The sequence below is a fragment of the Fringilla coelebs genome (assembly GCF_963513975.1).
Source record: "Fringilla coelebs genome assembly, chromosome: 12".
Taxonomy (NCBI): Eukaryota; Metazoa; Chordata; class Aves; order Passeriformes; family Fringillidae; genus Fringilla; species Fringilla coelebs.
In genome coordinates, this window is record NC_140038.1 from 3863854 (window position 1) to 3887835 (window position 23982).

At 59.9% G+C, this 23982-nt stretch overlaps 2 protein-coding genes across 2 annotated transcripts; both read right to left on the bottom strand.

The window, feature by feature from the left end:
• On the bottom strand, positions 1 to 2051 carry CPLX3 (complexin 3; the record flags this gene model as incomplete). Its single annotated transcript, XM_084213638.1, has 3 exons — positions 1 to 225; positions 1456 to 1543; positions 1891 to 2051. 3 exons carry the CDS (start codon positions 2049 to 2051, stop codon positions 1 to 3), a joined length of 474 nt encoding a protein of 157 aa, XP_084069764.1.
• An 8392-nt stretch (positions 2052 to 10443) lies between these two features.
• Positions 10444 to 21091, bottom strand: CSK (C-terminal Src kinase). The gene is made up of 13 exons (XM_084214079.1): positions 21004 to 21091; positions 16573 to 16649; positions 16284 to 16397; positions 15800 to 15912; positions 14233 to 14452; positions 13882 to 13975; positions 13739 to 13804; positions 13509 to 13608; positions 13293 to 13383; positions 12681 to 12754; positions 12387 to 12582; positions 11489 to 11575; positions 10444 to 11401 (listed from the first exon to the last, which is right to left on the bottom strand). The coding sequence occupies exons 2-13, from the start codon at positions 16585 to 16587 to the stop codon at positions 11219 to 11221; spliced, it is 1353 nt and encodes a 450-aa protein (XP_084070205.1). The 5' UTR covers positions 16588 to 16649; positions 21004 to 21091; the 3' UTR covers positions 10444 to 11218.
• Positions 21092 to 23982: the final 2891 nt, after the last annotated feature.

Here is a 23982-nt window from a genome sequence, read left to right on the forward strand (position 1 = left end):
TCACATCACGGAGCACTTCTCCGCCGATTGCTTCAGGTCCTCTAGCGTGGCCGAGGCTTTGTCCTTCAAGGAATCAAGGTCCAGGTTCTGGATGTTGCTGAGCTGGCCGATCACCGAGTTCTTCTCCTCCTCCTCCTCGTTGTCCTGCTCGATCATCTTGGCCAGCTCCTTGGGCAGCTCCACGTCACCTCCCACCAGCTGGATCTGGTTGTCATCCGTCTCGTTCTGGAAGGGGCCGGGAGAGAGTCAGGAGGGGGCTGGCACAGCGGGAAGGGGGCTTCTGGAAGCATCGCAGGAGGGGCTTTGGGCTGTCTTCCCGCTTCAAGGACCATGTGGGGAGGTCCCTGGGGGCGGGGGTGGGATGCTGATGCAGCCTGAGGAGAGCCTGGGCACCCACAGCGATGGAAACCCACGCAGCGCAGCACCAGTACAGACTGGTTTCCAGCTCGCACTGCGGGGGGTTAGGCACCTAATTAAGCTGGGCTTATGCTTAACGACTGCTCCCAGCGGCGGTCGGGATCAGCTCGGAGCCCGGAGCCACGGGGAGACTCGGGATGAGGCAGCCCGGCTGCCAAGTGGGATCAGTAATGAGCAGAAGAAACTTGTCAAAGGATGAGAAGGGGCATCTCAAGCACGAGAAGTGAAAGGATGGTGGGGCCAGATCCAAACAAATCCCAGTTTCCCCTGGAGAATTAAAAGAAAAAAAAAATCTCCATCTCTTCTTTTTCTGCCTTTTCTGGCTTTTGGCAGGGGGTAAAAGAAATTCTCCGGCTGTTTATTTCCTGGATATAAAAGGGGGTGGGAAGCAGGGGGGGTGAATCCAGGCCGGCTGAACAACGCCAAACAATCAGAGCAATCTCACTTGGCTTAGCTGACCCTTCGGAACTAATATTAGCCCGGCTCCAATTTGGGGTATTCACCACGGAGCAACTCTTCCTGAATAAAGGGTGGGTTTGGAGGCAGAAGAGCTTGTGGCAATTCCAAGAGAGGCTGAATTATCCCTTGATTAAATTGTTTTCAGTGAATGGTTCATCGTGCGGAAATTCCAAAATCGGAGTTTAGGTGGGAGACGTTCGCCAAATAATCCGGGGAGAGGAGCTGAGCTGGCTAATCCAGCCAGGAAGGTGCAGCCCTGGCTGCACTCCCGGCCCCAGGGAGTCTGGGGGGAAGGTGGTTTTCCCTCACCCAGCTGGATTTAGGGGGTAAAAACCAGGGAGAGGGGGATCCAGCAAAGCTGTGAGTCCCACTGTCTCGGGCTGGTGGGCTGTGGTGCTCGGGGGGGAAGGCAAGGGGCCAAAGTTTGGGGAGAAGGATGGTTTTGAGGGGAATTTATTTGTGTCTGGGCTTTGAGGCTCAAACCCCAGCCAACCAAGGGGGTCTGTGTCCCTTCCCCTCACTGCAGAGCTCCATCTGGAGCTGGGCTCCCCCCGTGGCCCCGTCCCAGTGCGGCCGTACCTTGGGCAGCCTGTACTTGTCTCGGAAGTGCGACCTGACCGTGGCTCTCTCCGCCTTGCGCTGAGCAAACTGGGCATCCCTCTCCATCCTGCGAAACACACGGGGCACTCACCAACAGCCCGCGCCCCCCATCCCGGGGTTTGCTCTCCCCCCCCAACATCAGCACCCCCCATTTTCTCTGAAAAGTCCCGTTTCTCCACAATTTCCTCCCCCCAGCCCGGCCTGGAAGGAGAAAACAATCCCATCTCCCGGGCGAGGAAGCGGATTAAGGGATTAGGGGGCTCATCAAACCCCCTCACGGTCCTGCTGTCCCCAGCGCCGGCTCCCCCCATCTCCCATGCACGGGATGTGGGGCTGCAGCCGGAGCACTCCCTTCCCGCAGGGACCCCGGGCTCAGCCCAGGCCGGTGCCGGTGCCGGTGCCGCCCGCACTCACTTCTCCTCCACCAGCTGCCGCTGGTACTCCTCGTACTCCTCGCGGGTCATGCCCTGCGCCTCGGCCGGAGACTTCTCGCCCTCGCTCTTCTCCTCGCCGCCCAGGCCGCCCGTGAGGTTCTTCAGCTGTCCCCCCACCATGCTCTTCACCATGAACGCCATGGCCGCACCTTCGGGGGGCCCGGGGGCCGGGGGGCAGCGCGGTTCTGCAGCCGGGACAGCCGGGGTCACCGGGGGGCTCCGGGCAGGGTGGGGGGTGGGATATGGGGACCGCCGGAGGAACGGGGCTAAGGATGAGCCGAGAAATGGTCGGTGCTGGGGTGCCGGGACAGGGAATCAGCGGGATGCTGTGGATGGGAGCTCCTGGAGAGGCGGAGAGCCTGGTTAGGGAGCAGCTGGGGACACCGGGATGAGCTCCGGGGCAGCTGGAGCGCTGAGGGCCCGGGGAGTTGGGACACCGGGATGAGCTCCGGGGCAGCTGGAGCGCTGAGAGCCCGGGGAGTTGGGACACAGGGCGGTGGAAGAGCCGGGGTGAGAGGAGCTGAGCTCCTGGGAAGCGGGGGCACCGGGTTAGGAGGAGGTGAGGTCAGGGGAGATGAGCTCCCGGGGAGGAGCCGCGGTCAGCGGAGCCGAGTTCGCGGCGAGCGGGGAGACGGGGTTATGGAGGATGCGGGATCAGCAGAGCCAAGCTCACACAGTACCGAATTCCTGAGGAGCCGGGATCAGCAGAGCTGAATTTCCCCTGGGGGAGGCGAAATACCGAGTGATGGAAGCCGGGGTCAGCAGAGCTGAGTCCCCGGGGTCACGGGGGAGAGGGGCTCAGCGCGGATGAATTCCCGGGATGACGGAGAGCGGAATGCCCGGGGTGGTGGAGGAGCCAGGGACGGGGAGATGGGTTCCCGGGGAGCTGGGGCACGGGGTTATGGAGGAGATGGGGTCAGCGGAGATGAATTCCCGGGATGACAGAGTACCGAATTCCCGAGGAGCCGGGACCAGCGGTCAGAGCAGCGGAGTTCCCGGCGCCGTGGAGCACGGAGTTCCCGGGATGCCGGAGCGCTGAGAGATGGAGGAACCGGGCTCAACGGAGTAAGGTGAGTTCCCGGGACGGCGGAGTCCGGAGCACCAGGTGAGTCGGGGTCAGCAGAGCGGAGTTGCCGGGATGCCGGAGCGCCGAACTGCCGGGATGCCTGGAGTACCGGGATGCCGGGAGTACCGGGATGCCGGGATGCCGGGGTGCCGGAGTACCGGGTTGCCGGGGTGCCGGAGTCCGGGATGCCGGGATGTCGGAGTGTGCGGGGTCAGCGGGGCCGCGCCGCCCGGCCGCCCATGGCGGAGCGGTCCCGGCCGGCAGCGGAGCGGAGCGGGCGCTGCAGCACCGGGGCTCGCACAGCTCCGGTGTGTGTGTCCCCGCACGGCGGCGGCGGCACCGCCTCCCACCCGGCCCCGCCGCCTCCCCCCGGCCCCGCCGCCCTCCGCCGGGCGGAGCCGCCGCCGTCCCGACCCGCCCCGGGGCACCGCGAGTGACGCCACCCCCGCGGGAAGAAGAAGGAGCCCCAGAGCTCCCCGGGGACACCGGGGTGGATGGAGGCACGGTGGGGCTGCGGGGAGCCCCCCGAACACGCTTCCCTCCGTGATTGCCGGCTGCTCCATCCCACCGAGGAGCAAACCCAGCTCAGCGCCCTTTCTCCCGCTCTGTTTCCCATCCTTGGGGTCTGGCAGGAGCAAAAGCTGGGCTTGACACTCGGAACAAGCCGTATGTACCAGCACCAGCCACAACTGCTGTTTGCTCATCCATCCAAGGGCTGGTGCCTAAAAGTTCCCTCCCCTTTATCCTAGGATGATATCCTGGATATATTCTCATCTCTGGAAGTGTCTAAGGCCAGGCTGGGCAGGGCTTGGAGCAACCTGGGGCAGTGGAAGGTGTCCCTGCCCGTGGCAGGGGTTGGAGCTTGGAAGAGCTTTATGGTGCCTTCAGACTCTAGCCATTCTGGGATCGTGTGATCCCATGATTTTATGATATTAATGAATACTGAAGCTGCTCTCAGCCCCCAGAACACAGGCACGAGGGCGTTCATTGATCACCTGAATGAGGAGGACGGAGCAGGCATTGATTGTGTTGCATCATTCCCTGGCTCTCTCCAGCCCCACTCCCACTCCTGCTCTTCCCTTTGACTGCAGCCTCCTTCCAGGCCTTGGGGAGTGAGCAATTAATGGCATCAGCAACGCACCTCCCTTCCAGATGGCCAGCCTGGCTTTAACAGACATTTCTCTCTTTTTTCTTCTCTGCTCCTGAAAAATGAGCGCGGATCCAAACCCCAATCCCGGCTTGTGGGAAATCATTTCATTCCCGAAATATAAGGACAATCTCTGCAGATTAAAATGATGGAACAGCTGTGAAGCGACAGAACAAAGTGACAGAGGGAGGGGGAATCAGCCCATCTCCTCCCATCCCCCCACCCAAGGTAAAATTATGTCTTAAGTTGAAAACAGACTAAAAAATAACGCATTTTTCTAGGATAATAATCCGGCCGGCTGCTTGGCAGTGTGCTGCTCTTAGGGATTGGGACATGCTCTTGGAGGTGACAACAGGGGATTTGTCCTGGTGAGGGCTCTCCTGGCAGAGCAGAGCCCCCCTGATTGATGCCAGCAGTTCCCTGGAGTCCACCCAAATGTGCAGACTGATGCTGGGACGAGGGAGCTCCCTCCCTTTGGCACAACTCCAGCGTCCCCCGCAGCATCCCCCACCACGCAGGTGCCCCTGCTCCCGCTGCTCACCCCGAGCTGGCAGCTCAGGAGCCTTAACAGCTTTTTGAAATGATGATTTTTGCTTTTCACACCGATCTGCAGGCCCTCCTCAGCGCTTTCCCATGAAGAACCCATGGAAAATTAATTTTAACCCACAATGAGCTGGCACAGCCTGCTGAGAAATCGGCTGGGAGCCCCGGGCACCCCGCAGATGTCGCATTGCCAGCGGCGTGGTCACGTCCTGGCTGTCAGTCTGGCTGGAAAGAGGGGCAGGGAGAAGGACCAGCACCTCTGGTCGTGTCCCTGGGTGCTGGCCCGAGCCTGGCGTGGGCTCAGAGCAGATTTCAGACGTGGCTGCTCCTGGGAGCTCCGCTCACTCCGGATTTCGCTGCGAGCATCCATTAACAATAAGAGACTGGAAGTCAGGACCGATTTTTTCCAGCTGGGTTGGATGGGTCAGCTCCCACGGAGCCTCCCTGTCTGAGGAACTAAGAGCAAACAGCTCCTGACGAGCAGAACCGCCGGGCCAAGGCAAGTAGGTGAAAACAAGCCGGGCAGCGCCTCGGATCCCGCCCCTCGTGGCGGGGATGCTCGCTCAGCTCGGGCTCTGCAGCCTCTTGCAGCCCGGGGATGGAGGTTTTACAGGGATGGAGCAAAAGGCAAAGACCCCCAGAGAGGTTTTGCAGCTCTCCCATCCCCTCAGCTTTTCCTGGAGAGGCCGGTGTCCCACCTGGAGGCAGAGCCGGGGGGACGATCAGAGGGTGCAGCGAGCTGGGAAATGATGCTCCGAGGTGCTTGATTTCCCCATTTGCCTTTCCTCGGGCGGCTGAACCGTTCCTCATCCCTGAAATATATTCAAGTGAGGATGAGTCATCCTTCCTGCCAGGACTCTAACCTGCCGTAATGAGATGTAAATCCTTGCATGACCTATTATATTAGCTTATGCTATATCACACATCTCGGCGGATTAGACGGCAGGGAGATGAGACGTCCCCCCGCCGCAGCCTCAGACAAGACGGTGGAAGTTAAGAGGATCCTCTCTCAGCGTTGACACCTGATTTAAATTGGAAGCAAGTGGCTCCCTCTGCCATGCTGAGAGGGATCATTCCAGCTCTTCTTTCCAGGTAACTGGCTCCAAAGGCACAGTTACCACAGCCCGGGCTCCGGAGGATGCTCCAGAGGATGCTCCAGAGGTCCCTGAATGGTCCCGTGGATGGTTGAGGGGAGGGGAAGGCTCGGTGACCTCGAGCTGCAGGGCCATGGCAATAAGGCCATCAGAAAGCCCGATCCTTGTCAGCCTGAAATCCAGGGAGCGTTTTTAACCTTTGGAGACCCCACAGGAGTAGGGAGGGAATCCTGGAAAGCCGCTCGTGTGCGCTCCGGAGCCGCCACGGGAGGGAAGTGAGAAGGCGTTTCCAAAGCGAGCAGGCAGCCCACTGCTGCTGCTGCTGCTGCCGCTGCCGGGGAAGTCACGCCGGCACTTGGCAGCTGATTGTCACTTGTGCTGATGGGGACAGGCACCGCCACCTCAGGAACCGCCGCGCTCGGCTCTGACCCCGGGCGCAGGGCAGAGTCACCTTGGCTCTCGCCACCTGGGATGGGGACAGGGACACCCTGCTGTGCCCCTCGGGCACGGGGACATCAATCCGGAGAGTCCCGCTGCTCTTAGGGACCACCAGCTGGCAGGAAATATCCTGAAGGTCTTGAGAAAAGCATTCCTTCAGCGGGATCCCATCCTTCAGAGGGATCGAAGTGCTGCCCTGTCACTGACAGACGGAATAAAGAAACTTTAGGATTAGGGTGTGGTAAAATTAGCAAATGAAATGATTTCTGGCATTTACTCGAACTCCACAAAGCTGGAATTTGCCTTGGCTGAGGAAGAGGGACTGCAGCTCAGCTTGTCATGGAAGCAGCTGAGTGCTGCTGGGAAGGGAAGCCAGGAGTGGGGATGCTGCTGGGGTGTCCTCACAATTCCCTCAGGAATTCCCTGTTCTCATCTTTGTGTCACTGAGAACAGGGCTGCCCAGAGTCACCATGGTGGGGTTTGGGGTGGGAATGGTCCTGTCATCCAGAACAGCCATCCCAAGGGATGGGGATTGGGGTGGGAATGGTCCTCTCATCCAGAACATCTGTCCCCAGGGATTGGGATGTGGGGTGGGAATGGTCCTATCATCATCCCAAAAGATGGGAATTTGGGGTAGGAATGGTCATAGATAAAGAGCCATCATCCCAAGGGAAGGGGGGATTTGGGGTGGGATTGGTCACACAGGACAGAGCCCTGGTCCTAGGGGATGGGGGTTTGGGGTGGGAATGATCCTGTCATCCAGAACAGCCATCCCAAGGGATGGGGATTGGGGTGGGAATGGTCCTGCTCATCCAGAATATCCATTCCAAGGGATGGGGGGATTTGGGGTGGGAATGGTCACACAGGACACAGAGCCCTGGTTCCAGGGGATGTCTGGTGGGGATTTGAGGTGGGAATGGTCATAGCAGACAAAGAGCCACCATCCTAAGGGGTGAGGATTTGGGGTGGGAATGATCCTGTGATCCAGAACATCTGTCCCCAGGGATGGGGATTGGGGTGGGAATGGTCACACAGGACAGAGCCCTGGTCCCAAGGGATGGGGCTTTGGGCTGGGAACTGTCCTGTCCCACGGGACACACAGCCCCTCCCCAAGGGACAGAGAAGTTTTGGGGTGCCCTGAGTGCTTGGGCAGAGGAGGAGGAGAAGCAGCTCCCAGCAGCAGAGAGCCGGGCTGCTGCCATTCCCGCCGGGAGGAGGGGGAGCTGTGCGAGGTGAGGAAGAGGAGGGAGGTGCTGGGGGCGGCGGCGGTGTCTGCACCCGAGCCGTGACACAAATGCGGCCGGACAGACATACAGAGCATGTAAACAGGCACATGGGGCGAGCATGTGCCGCTCCGTGCCGCTGGTGGAGAGCGAGCCCCGAGCAAAGGCGCTCGCCAGCCCCGGCGCACACACGCAGCATTCCCACGGGGGATCTTCCCAGCCTTCCCTCCATTCCTGGAGTGCCCGGAAGAAAAAAAAAAAATTAAAAAAAACACAAAAAAAGAGAGCTGAGAGAGAGAGAGAGAGAGAGGGAGAGAGGTGAACGGCACGGCGCGATGATGGGAATGGCTTTGTACATCGCGCTAAAAATAGTCCTGGTGATAAAGTCGATCGCGGAGGGGGAGGAGGCGCCGGCAGCGCGCAGATGCCGGCGAGGGATGCCAGGGGTCGAGAAGCCCGGGGATGGAGGGGAAGGGCCGTAATTAGAGCTGGTAATTAGCCCCAGGCAGCGCTGAGAGAACTGAGGGGTTTGTGGGGGGCTCACGGAACCCCCTCTGCTCGGGATGGAAGCTTTGCCACCCGGGGGAATGGGGAGGCAGCGGATGCTGCAGCTGGAATTGGGGTCCTGTGAGGGGATTTTGGGGTGTTTAGGGTGAGGAAAACTCTCAGAAGGTGGAATCGGGGTCCTTCGAGGGGATTTTGGGTGTTTAGGGTGAGGAAAGCTCTCTGCAGCTGGAATTGGGGTCCTTCGAGGGGATTTTGGGGTGTTTAGGGCAAGGAAGGCTCTCTGCAGCTGGAATTTGGGTCCTTCCAGGGGTTTTTGGGGTATTTAGGGAAAGGAAGGATCTCTGCAGCTGGAATTGGGGTCCTTCGAGGGGATTTTTGGGTGTTTAGGGCAAGGAAAGCTCTCTGCAGCTGGAATTGGGGTCGTCAAGAGGATCTTTGGGTGTTTAGGGTGAGGAAAGCTCTCTGCAGCTGGAATTGGGGTCCTTTGAAGGGGATTTTGGGGTGTTTAGGATGAGGAAAGCTCTCTGCAGCTGGAATTGGGGTCCTTCGAGGGGATTTTGGGGTATTTAGGGTGAGGAAGGCTCTCTGCAGCTGGAATTGGGGTCCTTCCAGGGGATTTTTGGGTGTTTAGGGCAAGGAAATCTCTCTGCAGCTGGAATTGGGGTCCTTCCAGGGGTTTTTGGGGTATTTAGGGCGAGGAAAGCTCTCTGCAGCTGGAATTGGGGTCCTCAAGAGGATTTTTGGGTGTTTAGGGCGAGGAAAGCTCTCTGCAGCTCTGTGGGTTACGGGGAGAAGGCAGGCAGGGTGTGGGGACGGGGGGAAGGGCCAAAGCTCGTGGAAGGAGCCCTAATGCACATACAAAAAAGTATATATTCCTTAATGGAGAAGAGAGAGGATCTGCAGGGAGAGGGGGCAGCCAGGGCCAGGTCTGGAGAGGATTTTTGGGCTCAGGAGTCCGTGTGGGGCGCAGGTGATGGGTAGGGATGGAAGAGCAAAGGATGTGCGACTTTGGAGATGGCCCAAACCAAACCCAGCTCTCCCCAGCCCTGTCCTGACCCCGAGCAGGGATCCTGCTGAGCGGTGTGGAGAGGAGATTTTCCAGCTGGGTTTTCCAGAGCTTTCCTGCACGCCGTGTTCCCGTTCCCTGCGCCGTGTTCCCTTGATGATTCACACCGGGAATTTGAGGCGGGATGGGAGCTGACACGGCCGGGCCCAGTGCCCGACTCATTGCCCGAGGGAGGAGGAGGAGGAGGAGGAGCAGGAGGAAGGGGACATGACGTGAGCCAGCGCTCAGAGCCCCGGGGTGTCGCTCGGTCCGTCCCCTCTGCCCACGCTGCTGCTGACGGACAGAGCTCCAAAATCCCTTGGGATAAATCGCTGGAGGGATTCAGGATGAGCAGCTGCAGGTCCAGAGTGAAAGAGACTCCGTGTGGGGAAACTGAGGCACGGTGGGGACAGGAGCCTGGCAAATCAGGGTTAAATTGCCTGGTTTGTGGTGAAAAACACGATTTCTTCCAGCAGATCTCTCAGTACCCTTCGGCTACACCCCAGAGGATGCTGAGGCACCAAACACCACCCCTGAGACCAGGCACAGCCTCAGAAACGGGAAGTGTTGTGCCATTTGGAGGAAAATCAAAAATCGAAATATTCTAAGGTCTCACTAATTTTTGGGTGAGTTTTCTCCCCTTTTTTGGACAGCTGGCAGTCACCCAGGGCACGGGGACAGGAGGGGACACCGTGGGGGCCAGGGGCAGAGCCCTCCCGGCTGTCTCCCATCACGTGAAGGTTCTGGGTATTTCTCGCCATTCCCAAAGCCGTTTCTTGCAGGCTTTGCCTGTAAATGACTTTAATCTTCATAAGCCCAAAAAGTAAAGCTGCTTATCCGGCTGGAGCACTGGCAGGAACGGGAAGGGGGGGACGTGGACGAGAGGAGGGGGGTCAGTCCCGGCGAGAGGAAACCCCGCATCCCTCATCCCCATCCGGATATCCCAACACCCCGAGGTCTCAGGGAAGGGGTCGGCACACACATCCCCGAGCTGTGCCCGTGTCCCACCGCTCCCTTTTTCCCCCTTTAACCCCGCTCCAAGAGGAATCTCGCTCTCCATCCCGGCCCGGGGCTGGCCCAGCCGGCAGAGCCGCCGCTCCGCTCGGCGTTTAACGCTGAATAATTCCCTGCGGAGGAGCGGAGCTATTCCAAACCTGCCAGACGCCACCTCCACCCGGCTCCCTCCAGCGATTCCAACTTCGGGACGTCGGGGTCTCACTGCACGGCTGGGACACGCGGGGAAGGCGGCGAGGTTCAGGAATCAGCCCCCAAAAAAGTGAAAAGTAAAGCCCGGTCTAAAGGGGAGCTTTGGCATCGCTTCATCCCCGTCACAGCCCTGCCAGATCTCACAGGCAGGATGCAGCCTGCTCATCCCCACCGATTTGGGGAGGAGATGGGGGGGTCCAACCCCACTTTTTCCAACCCCCAGCCCCGATGGGAACAGAGTGGGGCCGAGGCGGGGTGTGCCGCGTCCGTATGGAATGGTTTTTTTATTACAGTTTTTAATCTCACAGTCGGTAGCATTACATGAGAATAAAGCACTGGACAGGACTGGAAAAAAAGGCCTCTGGAGACAGCATGCAAACATTGCAACGAGTTTAAAGCAAAACAACCCGAAAATAAAATTAAAAAAAAAGCGTCTGGCGGGGACGCGGCCGCGCTCTCCCGACCGGGCGGCGAGTCCAGCGTCTCCCCCTCAACCATCACTTCTGTCGCTGGGGGTTTCCTTTTCCTTGTGTGTCCTTTTCATTGGTTTATTTATTATTATTCTCCTTTTAACAACCTTCTTCTCTTCTCTTCTATTTTTTCCTTTTTTTTTTTTTTTTTTTCTTCTTTTAATTACATTAAAAAATAAGATTCGTACTTTAGTAAAACGCCCAACGCTCAGCTGGGCCCTTGCTTGAAATAATAAAAAAACAACGACAAAACAAAAAAAAAAAAACAAAACAAAATAAACCCAAAACAATAAACGCTCCCCCCCCAAAACTGAGAAAATAACAAAAATACCCCACAAAAATAAAAAAAAAAAGAGCGTGGGAGACAAAAACGAAACCAAAAAAACCCCAAACCTGGAAAATAAAAAAAAAACCAAAACTGACAGATTTGGAAGTTTGGAAGCAACCGGGGGAATTGGAGGGGGGGCACCACACCCCCGGGGCTCCCTCCTGGTGCCGTGGTGGGGCGGGGGGGCTGAGCACACCCCCCAGCCTGGGTCCCCTCGGCTGTGGGGTGGCAGAGCCCCCCCTCACAGGTAGAGCTCCTTCTCTTTGATATGCACTAGCTGTTCACGGAGCTGGTGGAAGGACGGCCGGTGGCCGGGGTCCAGCGTCCAGCACTTCTTCATCACCTCGTAGACGACGGCCGGACACCCGTCCGGAGCGTCCATCTTGTAGCCCTTCTCCACGCGGGGCACCACGTCCTTCAGGGGCTGGGGGAAGTTCCAGGTGTCAGGGAGGGGGTCTCCCCAAAAATCTGGGCTGGGCTCCCCACCCCCAGAATCCAGCCCGCCACTCACAATTCTCGGGTAAGGCACTCGCCCGAAGGAGTAGATTTCCCAGAGGAGGATCCCGAAGCTCCACACGTCCGACTTGGTGGAGAATTTCTGCAGGGAGAGAAGTAGGCTCAGGCAGAGGTGAGGGATCTACAGTTCCACAAAATTGTGCATTTTGGGTGTGGGAATCAACAGTGTTGGAGAATTTTTTTGGTGGATAATAGTTTAGGAAAAACATGGAGCTCAGTCTAAAGTTATGCTTCTGCCCTTTTAGCCACGCAGATTTGCCAACCTAAAACAAATGTTTGGGTGACTTGAGCTAATGCTTCAGGTTTAGAAACCATCTGTTTGTCCAACACGGCCCCCAGGAAACCATTTTCCACCTGTTTGGTTGGTGTGCCAGTAGATGCTTGGCCAATCCCAAAAGATACTCAATAAGCTGTATCAGGCACATTTATGGGATCATCCCCAAATAATCTTTGGATGCATGGGAATAGTGGGCTCCTCCTCATCTTCCCAAGGCATCTTCTGAACCTCAAGAATTAGAGATCCTTGGCTCTATGTACATGACCTATTGTGTCAAATTTAATTTTACAAAACAAGATGGATCTTTAGCTAAAGATGTGAGTCCGTTTCACAGCATATTTCAAAATCAGACCTCACGGTGCAACTATACTTCTTTAATTCATTCTGCATTTACCATTTCCTTCCAATTACCTCATGGAATGTTTTTCATTTATGGAGCTGGGGTTTGCCCTGCTATCCCAGCACACACCACAGGACCAAAGGTGCCAAGGGATCTTCCCCACCCTCAGGACAGCTGCTTTGGGGGTCCATGCACCATCTCGGGGACAGCCTGGAACGTTCCCCCTTCCCACAGCCTCCACCACACCCCACGCCCCGCTCTGCTCTGCTCACCCACCTTTTCTCTAAGTGCTTCTGGTGCTGTCCACTTGACAGGCAGCTTGCCTGTGTCCTGTGTGCAGGAGGCTTCCTTGGTGAGCCCGAAGTCGCTGACCTTGGCGATGTTGTCCTCCGAGACCAGCACGTTCCTCGCCGCCAGGTCCCGGTGCACGAAGTTGTTGGCTTCCAGGTACTCCATGGCTTCACAGACGTCTCTGGCAGGGGTGGGTGGCACAAGGGGGGTTGGCAGGGCACCCCCCAAGAGCGGGTGGGGCGGGTCAGGGGTGTGGGCACGGCCTTGCCCAGTACTTACAAGGAGAACTTGAGCAGACAGTCTGCCCCGAGCACCGACCGCCCGCGCGACCGCAGGTAATCTACTAGGCTGCCCTGGAGGCAGGGATGGACAGAGAGAGGGGTCAGCAGGACCAGCAGCCCGCCTGCTGCCCCCTCCCTTGTGGGGCAGGACAAGGGCAGATGTCCCTTTAAGATAGGGCAGGACCCAGGGAGGATGTCCCTTTAGGATGGGGCAGAACCCAGGGATGATGTCCCTTTAGGATGGGGCAGGACCCGGGGATGATGTCCCTTTAGGATGGGGCAGAACCCAGGGATGATGTCCCTCCCTCATGGGGCAGGATCAGCACAGATGTCCCTCCCTCATGGGACAGGAGCCAGGGAAAATGTCCCTTCAAATGAGGGACAGGACACAAGGATGATGTCCCTCCCTCAAGGGGCAGATCTGGGGATGCCAACCCCCCCATGGCACATGTGACACGCCCGCCACCTGCAGCCACCACCGTGTCCCCAGCGAGATGCAGCCCAAGCTGGCACGACCCAGCCGTGCCAGGGTGAAGCCCCAGGAGCATGGGGGGGGACAAGGGCACAGAGGGGAGGGCAGGTGGCCAGGGTGGGAGGGGAGGGGTCTCACCTTGGCCATGTACTCGGTGACGATGTAAAGGCCACTCTTCTCCTCCACAATCACCCCCAGCAGCTGCACCAGGTTGCTGTGTCGGAGCTGCCTGCACGGCACAGGAGGGCTCAGGGTTTTGGGGACAACAAGGGTACCAGGGGCCACCCACCGCTGCTGGCAGGGACAGAGGTGCCCCCTCCCTCACGCTGTCCCCCCGGTGAGGGTGACACTCACGTCATGACTGACGCCTCTGCCAGGAAGGCCTGCGCTGTGGCGTCGTTTTTAATGCACTTCACGGCGACTTTGTTCCCCCGGTAATCCCCCAGCATCACGTCTGCAGGCCGGGAGAGATGGGCACGCTGGGAAGCATCCCCGCCTCCTGGGGCCCCACAGCGCCCTGGGGGGGCTACAGAGGAGCCCCCCCACCATTCAGGGCCACCACGGGCTGGGGACAGCGGGCTCACCTCCGAACTCCCCTTTGCCAATGATCTGTAGCAACTTGAGGTCCTTCATGTTGAGGGCCCAGCCGCCTGCACGGGGGAGAGGGGGAGTGAGGGGGTGCTGGGGGGTGCCCAGGGGCAGGGGAGGGGACACCACGGCCACTCACTGCGGGAGAACTCGTCCTGTGCTGCCACCGTGCCCTCCATCAGCTTGGGTTTGATGAGGCGGGTGCAGAGCCCGTCCGCGTCCGTGGTGTAATGCTGGGGGGGGACACAGCGGTGACACTCGGGCACGGGCTGGGTGACACCCAGCGCTGCCGGGCTCTGAGGTCCCACCAGGTGGCAGCACGAGGCCACGGACAGGCCTGGCGGCGGCCGAGCCTTTGTCCCTCCTCCTCCTCCTCCTCCTCCTCCTCCCTCTGTCCCCAGAAGAGAAGGAGGAGCACCCACCACCCTGCAACCCCACAAGCTCTGATGTCCCCGCGTGTCCCCACAGGGGACGCCGGCGGTGGCCTCACCTCCACCAGCTGCATGAGGTTCTCAAAGTAGACCTCCTCGTCGATGCTGAGCTTGCTGGAGGAGTAGATGATGCGGTAGTGCTCCACCTTGCCCTCGCAGCTGACGCACAGCGTGTAGTCCCCGGGGTAGTTGGTGCTCTCCCGCACCAGGAACAGCCCCGTCTCGGGGGGGTACAGCAGCCGCTCCGCCTGCTCCCGCGTGATCTTCCCGTGGAACCACCTGCAGGGCCAGCCAGGGTGGGCTGGGGGCTGCCTGCACCCCTGGGGGGCTGTGGTTGGGGGTGCAGCAGCTTTTGGCTCTGCCTGCGTGGGGACGGTGTTCCTCGCTGTCCCGGGGCTGCTCCTCGCTGTGCCCACCCACCCTGTGACACGGCTCATACCACAGCATCCTGCTCCCCTCATCCTGCTCCCCTCATTCTGCTCCCCTCATCCTGCTCCCCTCCTCCTCCTCTCCTCATCCTGCTCCCCTCCTCCTGCTCCCCTCCTCCTGCTCCCCTCCTCCTGCTCCCCTCATCCTGCTCCCCTCATCCTGCTCCTCTCCTCCTGCTCCCCTCCTCCTGCTCCCCTCCTCCTGCTCCCCTCAACCTGCTCCCCTCCTCCTGCTCCCCTCCTCCTGCTCCCCTCATCCTGCTCCCCTCATCCTGCTCCCCTCATCCTGCTCCCCTCATCCTGCTCCTCTCCTCCTGCTCCCCTCATCCTGCTCCCCTCATCCTGCTCCCCTCATCCTGCCCCCCTCATCCTGCCCCCCTCATCCTGCTCCTCTCCTCCTGCTCCCCTCCTCCTGCTCCCCTCCTCCTGCTCCCCTCCTGCTCCTCTCATCCTGCTCCCCTCATCCTGCTCCACTCATCCTGCTCCTCTCCTCCTGCTCCTCTCCTCCTGCTCCCCTCATCCTGCTCCTGTCCTCCTGCTCCCCTCATCCTGCTCCTGTCCTCCTGCTCCTCTCCTCCTGCTTTCCTCATCCTGCTCCCCTCATCCTGCTCCTGTTCTCCTGCTCCCCTCATCCTGCTCCCTCATCCTGCTCCTCTCATCCTGCTCCTGTCCTCCTGCTCCTGTCCTCCTGCTCCTGTCCTCCTGCTCCCCTCATCCTGCTCCTCTCATCCTGCTCCTCTCATCCTGCTCCTCTCCTCCTGCTCCCCTCATCCTGCTCCTCTCCTCCTGCTCCTCTCCTCCTGGCCCCAGCTGGGATTTTGTCCCTCTGCATGCTACCAGGAGATTCCTCCTCCAGCCTGGAGTCACTGGCAGCTCTGGGATGCAGCAGGAACCTCAAACCCATCCCTCCTGTAGAGACCCCATTTTAACCTTTCCTCTTCCTCCCAGCAGCCTCTACCTAACCCTAGGTGAGCCTAACCCTAACCCCAGCCTTGGGTAAAAAACCAAACAATTTTAAGCACAACCCAACCATCGAATCACCTTCCCAGCCATGCAGGCAGCTCCCAAAGCCCTCAGAGCTCTCCCCAGCAGCAAACCCCAATCCCAAATCCGAGCTGCTGCCCCTTGTGCAGGAATGCCCCTCTGCTGGGACACAGCTGTGGCCACAGGGATGCTCCAGCCCTGGCTGGGTACTCACGGCATGAGGCTGAGCTTGATGCCAGCTTTGACCCCTTCCCGCTTCTGGACGTAGTTGGCAGGGATGATGCCCTCCCTGCCCACCTTGTTCTTCGCCTTGTACCAGTTGGGATCCTGTGGGGACAGCAGGATGTCACAGCGAGCCCGTGGCCCCTGCCTCCCACCTGGAAGGATGGGGTGAGCAGGGCACTGGGGTGAGCAGGACCACCAAACCCCAGTGCTGGTGGCTCACTGTGATCCCCCTCCCGACCTGCCAGGCATCCCAGAGCCCCCCAAAGCCAGAGCCCCTCTTTTCCTTCCCCAGAGAGCACCGCTGCCTCTCCCATCCCTCCTCCACCTCCCGGGAGGCGCTGCCTTCCGGAGGAACCTTAACTAACGAGGCCATGAATTAATTAACCGAGCTCCTGGCCACATTCCTGCCCAGTGGGACTGGCAGGACTGGGGGCTGCCACTGGCAGGCGTCAGGGGGTGCGGGGACAGCTCACCTTGGTGACAGCCACGATGGTGAGGACGTCTCCTTTGCTGAAGGGCAGGTCCTGCTCGGCGGTACCGTGGAAGTTGTACTTGGCGATACATTCTGTACCGGACGGCCACACGGCCTGGCAGGGGCAGGGAGTGCCATCAGAGCCCTGCCTGAGCGTGCCACCCACCCCTGGCACCCCCTTCCTTCCCCCTCCCAGCCCCAAATGGGGCTGTTTAAACCAAGTGTCCCTCCCGAGCGCTGGGGACACCTCTGGACGGCTCCACGCCCTCCTCTCCTCGCCCAGAGCTTACCTGCATCCCTGACATCTTCTCAGGAGGTTGGGGGAGTGACTCTCACAGGGGGGACACGTCACTTGGTACCATGAGACCTGCATGGGGGGAAAGGAGGGCTGAGAACCACGGGGCACAGCGGGAATGAGGCACAGCTGAGAGCAGGAACGAGGGGAGAGGAGGATGCAGCACCCCTCAAAGGATGCTCTCAGGCCAGGTGAGCATCTCTTCTCCCTCCAAGAACAGGTCCTGCCTCCAAAATATCCCCAAAGTGAGGTGAAGTGGGAGCTCCAGGCCTGCTCAGCCCCTGCAGTCGGGGTGGGAGCAGCTGCTCACCCGGATTAGGAGGCATTTGCACGGATCCAGCTTCTTAAGAACTGAGTTTTTGAGCGTAGCATCCGCACCAAGGAAAAGTCCAGCGCAACGTGGAGATGCCCAGAGCAAGGAAGGGAACGGACATGATCTCCAGGAGGTCCATCCCACTCCTCTCCCAGGCTACACAGCCAGAGCCCTGCACTCCCTGGTGACCCACCCATGGAAACATCCAGCCCTGAGAGCTTCCCAGGCCTGGGATCCAAAAGAAATAAACCAAAACTGCTCCCTGCAGCACGGAAACCGCTGGGACTCTGGAACATGCAGCTCCTGAAGCCCAGGGGGATGTGCTGCCCGGGGGTGCTGCGCTCTGGGATGGGTGTGTGGGAGGGAGGGGAACAAACCCAGCTTTATTCCCTCCGCTCCAGCCCCCGGCACGGGATGAAGTCACCGGCCCCACAATCAAACCAGGCTTTCTTGGGCTGGGGCACCGGGGTCGTGCCAGGCTGGGGGGGCACAAGGGGGGACACAAAGCAACCCCAAAAACCCAAATATTGCTGGATTCATCCCCTCCCCTGGGGTGACCGCCAGCGGCGTCACTCGGGGCTGGGAGTATTTTGGGAAGGAGGAAGTGAAACGAGGGGCAGGGAGGAGGAAGGAGATAAGGGGCAGAGCTGCGGGAGGAAGAGCGCGGTGAGAACGTGGCCCTGTTTCCACCACGTGCCCGCAGCCTTCCGGAAAAGGCGTCACGCTGCCCCCCAGCACCCCTGTCACCTTCCCCGGCGTGGGGACGCGGCACACGGCGCTCTGCTCCAGGTGTTCACCCCAGAAACAGAGTTTGGGGACATCAGGGGGTTCCATCACCACAGTGTTGGGGGGGTTTCTTTGCCAGCCAGCCTAGGGAAAGCTGGAGATGGCACCAGCCTGGTGGCACCGTGGGGACACTGCCAGGAGTGCCAGGATGCAGGGGAGGGCAGAGCCCGGCAATTCCCAACACCAGCTGGGATCCACAGTGCTTCCACAGCTGGGAACACAGCCCCACAGCTGGGAACACGGCCCCCCAGCTCCAACCCCCTGCCCTTCCAAGCTGATTTTTGCTTACATTTTGGATTTACACCTGGCACGGAACAAAAATTTCAGCCGGGCTCTGGATCCCACCGGTCTGAAGCACAGCAGCAGAAAATCAGGGAATAAACTCAGCTGCCTGGGCCGTGGAGGGATTTAGCTGAAGCCTGGAAGGAGGTTTAAGGAGGGGATTTCCCATGGCTGGGGCTTTCAGGCCTGTTCCCCATGCACTGTCCCGTGGGACAGCGAGCACAGGCTGTTGCTCAAGGAGAGCTCCAGCCTAAAGCCCTGAGTCAGCGCTTCCCACCGGCCAGGCCTTATTTCCAAACAGCCCAAAACCAGCAGGATGGAGGCTTCACCCGAGCTGTCACCAGCTGGAAAACCCTGGAGAGCCAGAGCAAGGGGTGCCCAAAGGTTCACCCCACGTTTCCCACCCCGTGCAGGAGCTGAATCCTCCCAGTCCCAAAGGCCCGCTTGTTTGGGCTTTCAGCTCACGGATGTCACCGGCATTTATATTTGATAAATGCAGCGGGGATACAAAATTCATAGCCTGCCTTCATAAAGAGAATTTTTTCCCCCTGCTAAAGAGGAAACTGCCTGAGCAAACCCCACCAAGAACACGCTGCAGCCAGCCCAGGCTTTTTTATCTTCCCGGGCTCGTGGATATTCCCGGCACAGGACCGTGGCATTGTTGTAATCACACACAATAAATCTGCCTTTCGGTTTTAAAGAGAGAGGTGGTTCCAACACCAGGGGCTGCCCCTCAGCCCTCCACCGAGCCTCATTTTCTTTTTAATCGCCGCCTAATTTCTGCCTCAAAGCCGAGACTTTCCGAGGAAGAGGAGGAGGAAACCACACGGGGCAGCTGCCAGAGCAGCCCCCCGAAGGCCTCATGTGACAGCCAGCGGTTCCTGCCCGCGTCACCCGGGCCGGCCCCGGCCCCGCGCCCGCATCCGCCCGCCCCGCGCATCCCTCGGGATGCCGGGCTGGGAGAAGGACGTGGAGATGCTGCCCGAGGGGGATCCACGGCTTAAAAGCAGCATCCTGCGCCTGCCGGGAAAACACGGGCATCGCCCCTGCTCTCCTCCAGGAGGATGTGCAGCAGCACATGAAAGAAATTAATAATAATTTAAAAAATTAGCCAGGGAGCAGCCGGGCAGATTGGGCAGAGCCCAGGGTTTGTTCCTTCTGCAAGCTCCCCACTCGCCAGCTGGGGCTCAGGATGTGCTCAGGTGAACCAAAAGGCAGCTCCCTCGTTCACCCTCCGTGCAGGATGGATCTGATCCCCCAGGTCCATCCCCCACGGCCCTGCTCCCGCATTTCCCCGTGGGAAGGCCGGCCTGGCAGCCAGGAGCCGGGCAGGGCACAGCCAACACCTCTGAGAATCCAAAGGGCACCGGGAAATGAGCTGGGGACAGCGTTCCTCTCATGAATCCAATAAAATCCAGCGGTGCCAGACCCACGGGCAGCTTGGGAGAGGAGTTGGGGACCTCCCCATCACCACGGGGCGGGTGAGAGATGCTGCATCTCAATTTCAAACCCAAGCAGGGGAGGGGGCAGCACCTGCCCAGCACCAGGATGACTCTGTTGAAATGGAGTTTGGGTGCTGCTGGCACAGAAGCCTCATTCCCAACGGGAACAGGTGTGTGGGCACCACCCACACCCACCCCTTCCCGTACATCCACCTCCCAACAAAGTCCTTAAAACTTCAAAAAACAACCCAAAAAAACAAAAAAAGAAAAAAAATCCCAAACCCACCCCAAACCAGACAACATCCTCCCTGCCTCTGAAAGATGTTATCTGCTGTTATTACAACGAACACCTACGATTACTCTAATCGAAAGAAAAATGTTCCTCCTTCACCTCGCCCGCCAGCTCGCAGCGTTCCGGAGCTGCTCCCCCAAACCAGCCCCTGCTGCACAAAATGAGCTTCTTTTTCAGGGGTTTTGAAATTCTTTTAGAAGAAAAAGAGAGGATGCTGCTGGTCAGGGAGCTGGAGGCACCCGGGGGACAGGTGGAGGCCTGGAGAGAAGCTGCTCCAGGCCCCACATTGCAAAGAGGATTTCCTGGTCCTCCTTTAGCCTACAAAAACCCCACCAGGGTGACTTTCCACCACAAATCACCCCAGTGTGCCCTTCCCAGGTGCTGTCACCCGTGGATGGGGACAGGACCTGGAGTGGGGCACGGAAGGGTCTTTTTGGTGAACCCCCGCTCAAAACCGAAAAGCTGGGGGCAGGCAGCGGGCAGAGAGGCACCCCAAAACTCCCCAAAACTGCGTGGCTTTGCAGGGGTTACCCCACGGCTCCACCGCTCCCACGAGGCGGGATGGGGATGCTCCCAAAACCTCCCGCATCCCGCCGGGACCGCTCCGGACACTCCCTGCCTCGCCAGGACGGGGCTGTGCTCCTCCGTGGGGCCGGTGGGAACAAACCCCTGTCCGGGGAGGAAGGCTGCCATCCTCCCCTCCTCCTCCTCCCTCTCCCCAACCTTCACACCTCCCATTTGCCTATTTTTTATTTTTTTTTTTTGGGACTCTTTGATTTTTTGGGGGGACTTTTTTTTTTTTCCGCCCCATGGCACAACCCCTTTCGCTCTCGCTAAACCAACAGCCGCGGCTATAAATAACCCGCCGCCGCCTTATTGCCCAAAAAAAAAAAAAAGAAAAAAAAAAAGAAAGAAAACCCAACAAAAAACACCAACAAAATAAAAAAACAAAAAAAGCCCCAAATTTTAAAACATTCAACCCAACAACGCGCCGCCAACCCCTCCGAGCAGCCGGGATGTCCCCGCAGCTCCCGTTCCCGCGGGCCTTTGTACGGGATGGGGATGCAGCGGCAGGGGGAGGTGGTACCCCCGGCGGGGCTCGGGCGCGGCGGGACGCCCGCAGCATCCCTCGCAGCGCCGGGGGCCGCTCTCCATCCCCCCCGCAGGACGGGAAGGGGGCGCGGGGTCCCCGGGGACTGCGGCGGGGCGGGAGCGGCCGTGCCGGGGTCACCGGGGGTCAGGCGGGGCCGGACCCGCGCCCCCCCCGCCCCATTGTCCGCGCCCCGCCGGCTCCCCGCCGCCGTCACTCACCTCCCTCCGGGCAGGGGCTCAGCCCGCCGCCGGCTGCTCCATGCGGCGCCGCCGGGGCCTCCGGGCTCGGCTGGGCCGGCGGGGGGGCGCGGGGGGGCGGAAGGGGCGGGGGAAGCCGGAGCCGCCGCCGCCGCCGGAGCGCGGCGGGGCCCAGCGCGGCGCGGGGGGCGCGGGGCGGGCGGGGGGTGCCGGGGCGGCGGGGGGTGCCGGAGGGACGGACCGAGGGAGGGAGGGAAGGAAGGAGGGACGGAGGGAGCGGCGCCCGGAACCGGAGCGCCCCGAGCGCAGCGCGCATGCGCCGCGAGCACCGCGCCGGCGGCGGGGCGGGGGCAGCGGGAGGCGCGCGGCGCCACCTGGCGGCCACCGCCGGTAGCGCCACAAACCGGGGACAGCGGGGACGGAGGGACCGACGGCGGGGACAGAGGGACGGACAGCGGGGACAGAGAGACCGACAGCGGGGACAGAGAGACCGACAGCGGGGACAGAGGAATGGACAGCGGAACGGCGGGGACAGAGGGACCGACAGCGGGGACAGAGGAATGGACAGCGGAACGGCGGGGACAGAGGGACCGACAGCGGGGACAGAGGAATGGACAGCGGAACGGCGGGGACAGAGGGACCGACAGCAGGGACAGAGGAATGGACAGCGGAACGGCGGGGACAGAGGGACCGACAGCAGGGACAGAGGGACCGACAGCAGGGACAGAGGGACCGACAGCGGGGACAGGGGGACGGACAGCGGGGACAGAGGGACCGACAGCGGAACGGCGGAGACAGAGGGACCGACAGCGGGGACAGAGAGACCGACAGCGGGGACAGAGGGACGGACAACGGAACGGCGATACAGAGAGACCGACAGCAGAACGGCGGGGGCAGTGGGGACAGAGAGACCGACAGCGGGGACAGCGAGGAAAGCGGGGAGAGCGGGACCCGCACCGGGAACGGGACCCGCACCGGGAACGGCAGCGGCAGCAGCAGCAGCACTGGGACCAGCACCGGTAGTGGCATCCCCACAGGCACCGGGATCGGCATCGGGTAGTGGGCAATGGGAACGGCTCCCGCACCGGGAAGGGGAACGGGAGCGGGACGCGCACCGGGAACAGAGACGGGAGCGGCAGCGGGAGCCGGACCCGCACCGCGACCGGGAATGGAACAGGTGGCGGCAACGGGAGCGCACCGGCAATGGGAGCGGGAGCTGCACCGGGAGCGGGACCCGCACCGGCAGCGGGACTGCCACCGGCGCCCACATGGGGACCGGTAAAGGGACCCGCACCTGCACCGGAACGACACCGGCACTAGGATCCGCGCTGGGAACGGGACCAGGAGCAGTAGGGGGACCGGGACCTAACCCCCGGTTCCTGCCCGGTGTGTGCTCACATGGGTGCAAAGCAGTACTGAAATGATGCTGAAATGCCAATAAAATAATAAAAAGCGTTACAAAGCCTACAATAAATTACGATAAAATGGTCAAATGACAATGAAAAATATAAGGATATGATATAATATATGATATATGAAATTATGATATGATATGATATGATATGATATGATATGATATGATATATAATATAATATAATATAATATAATATAATATAATATAATATAATATAATATAATATAATATAATATAATATAATATAATATAATATAATATAATATAATATAATATAATATAATATAATATAATATAATATAATATAATATAATATAATATAATATAATATAATATAATATAATATAATATAATATAATATAGATCCAGGTGCGCGTTACTGGGGTCAGCCCCGAGTTTCCCCCGGCGTCTGGAATGTTCCTCTGGCCTCGGGGAGGTGTGGAAGGCGCTCCATCCTCTCCCAGGCTCCTTCTGGGAGGAACTGAAAGCAGCTGAATGTGCACCAGAAATGCACCCGCGGTCACCGAGCCATGCACCGCGCACCCGGTTCTGCCGTGCCCTGCACCCACCCGGTTCTGCCGTGCTCTGTACCCACCCGGTTCTGCCGTGCCCTGCACCCACACAGCTCTGCCCTGCACGGTCTCGGCCCGTTCGGGATGGCTGGGAACCAGAATTCCACAAAAATCCTCAGCACGGCACTGCTGGAGCACGGAGCCCCCTCCCCGGTGGGGAAAAACCGGGCTCAAACCCAGCTCGGTGGGGAGCGGCGCCCAGCCCCGAGTGTTCCCGGTCCACCCGACCGAGGAACAGGGAAAACTCTGCCGTGGGGGTTTCTTCTTGCCCCGCAAGCCCCAAGAGCCTCGGCATTCCCAGGGCTGGTGCGGGGATCGGGCTGAGGCGGGTCCGTGCGGGGAGACACGGAGGGTTCTGGTCCCGCCTGACTCCTCCACACAGGAGATGCCACCACCGTGGTGGCCCCAGGGATGCCAGCTGGGCGCTGGTCCCACCTGACTCCTCCAGAGAGGAGCTGCCACCACCGTGGTGGCCCCAGGGATCCCAGCTGGGTGCTGGTCCCACCGGGCTCCTCCCCAGCCCAGATTCCGGGTGCAGAGAGTGGATGGAGAGGAAAAAGCTCCTCTTCTTCCCCGGGGCTGGGGCCACCTCAGACGGGCTCAGTCCCCTCCGGAGCCCTTCGGGATTCCAGTCCCGGCTGGAATTTGTCCCTTGGTTTGAGGGCGGGTGATGCCCTGGCTGGAAGGGAAGGATGGATTCGCGGGCGGCGAGGGATGGACATCTCCATCTCCAGGAGAGGGGGCCCTTCAGCCGGCTGGGATCGGCAGCGAAACAGAAAATAAAGAAAAGGGGGGAAACAATGCAGCAGAGGAGGAGCGGAGGGTGAAATCCCGGCGGAGTGAAGGATGGAAACGGCCCGCCCCTCGCTCTGCATCCCTGGCTGGTTGGATGGGCTCAGCTCGGAGCGTCCGAGGGATTCCGGCAGCGCGGGCGGGATGAGCGGGGCGGGCAGGGAAAGGGAAGCGATCCTGCCGGGGATGTACGAGACAGCGCAGGCGGTGGCTGCGAACAG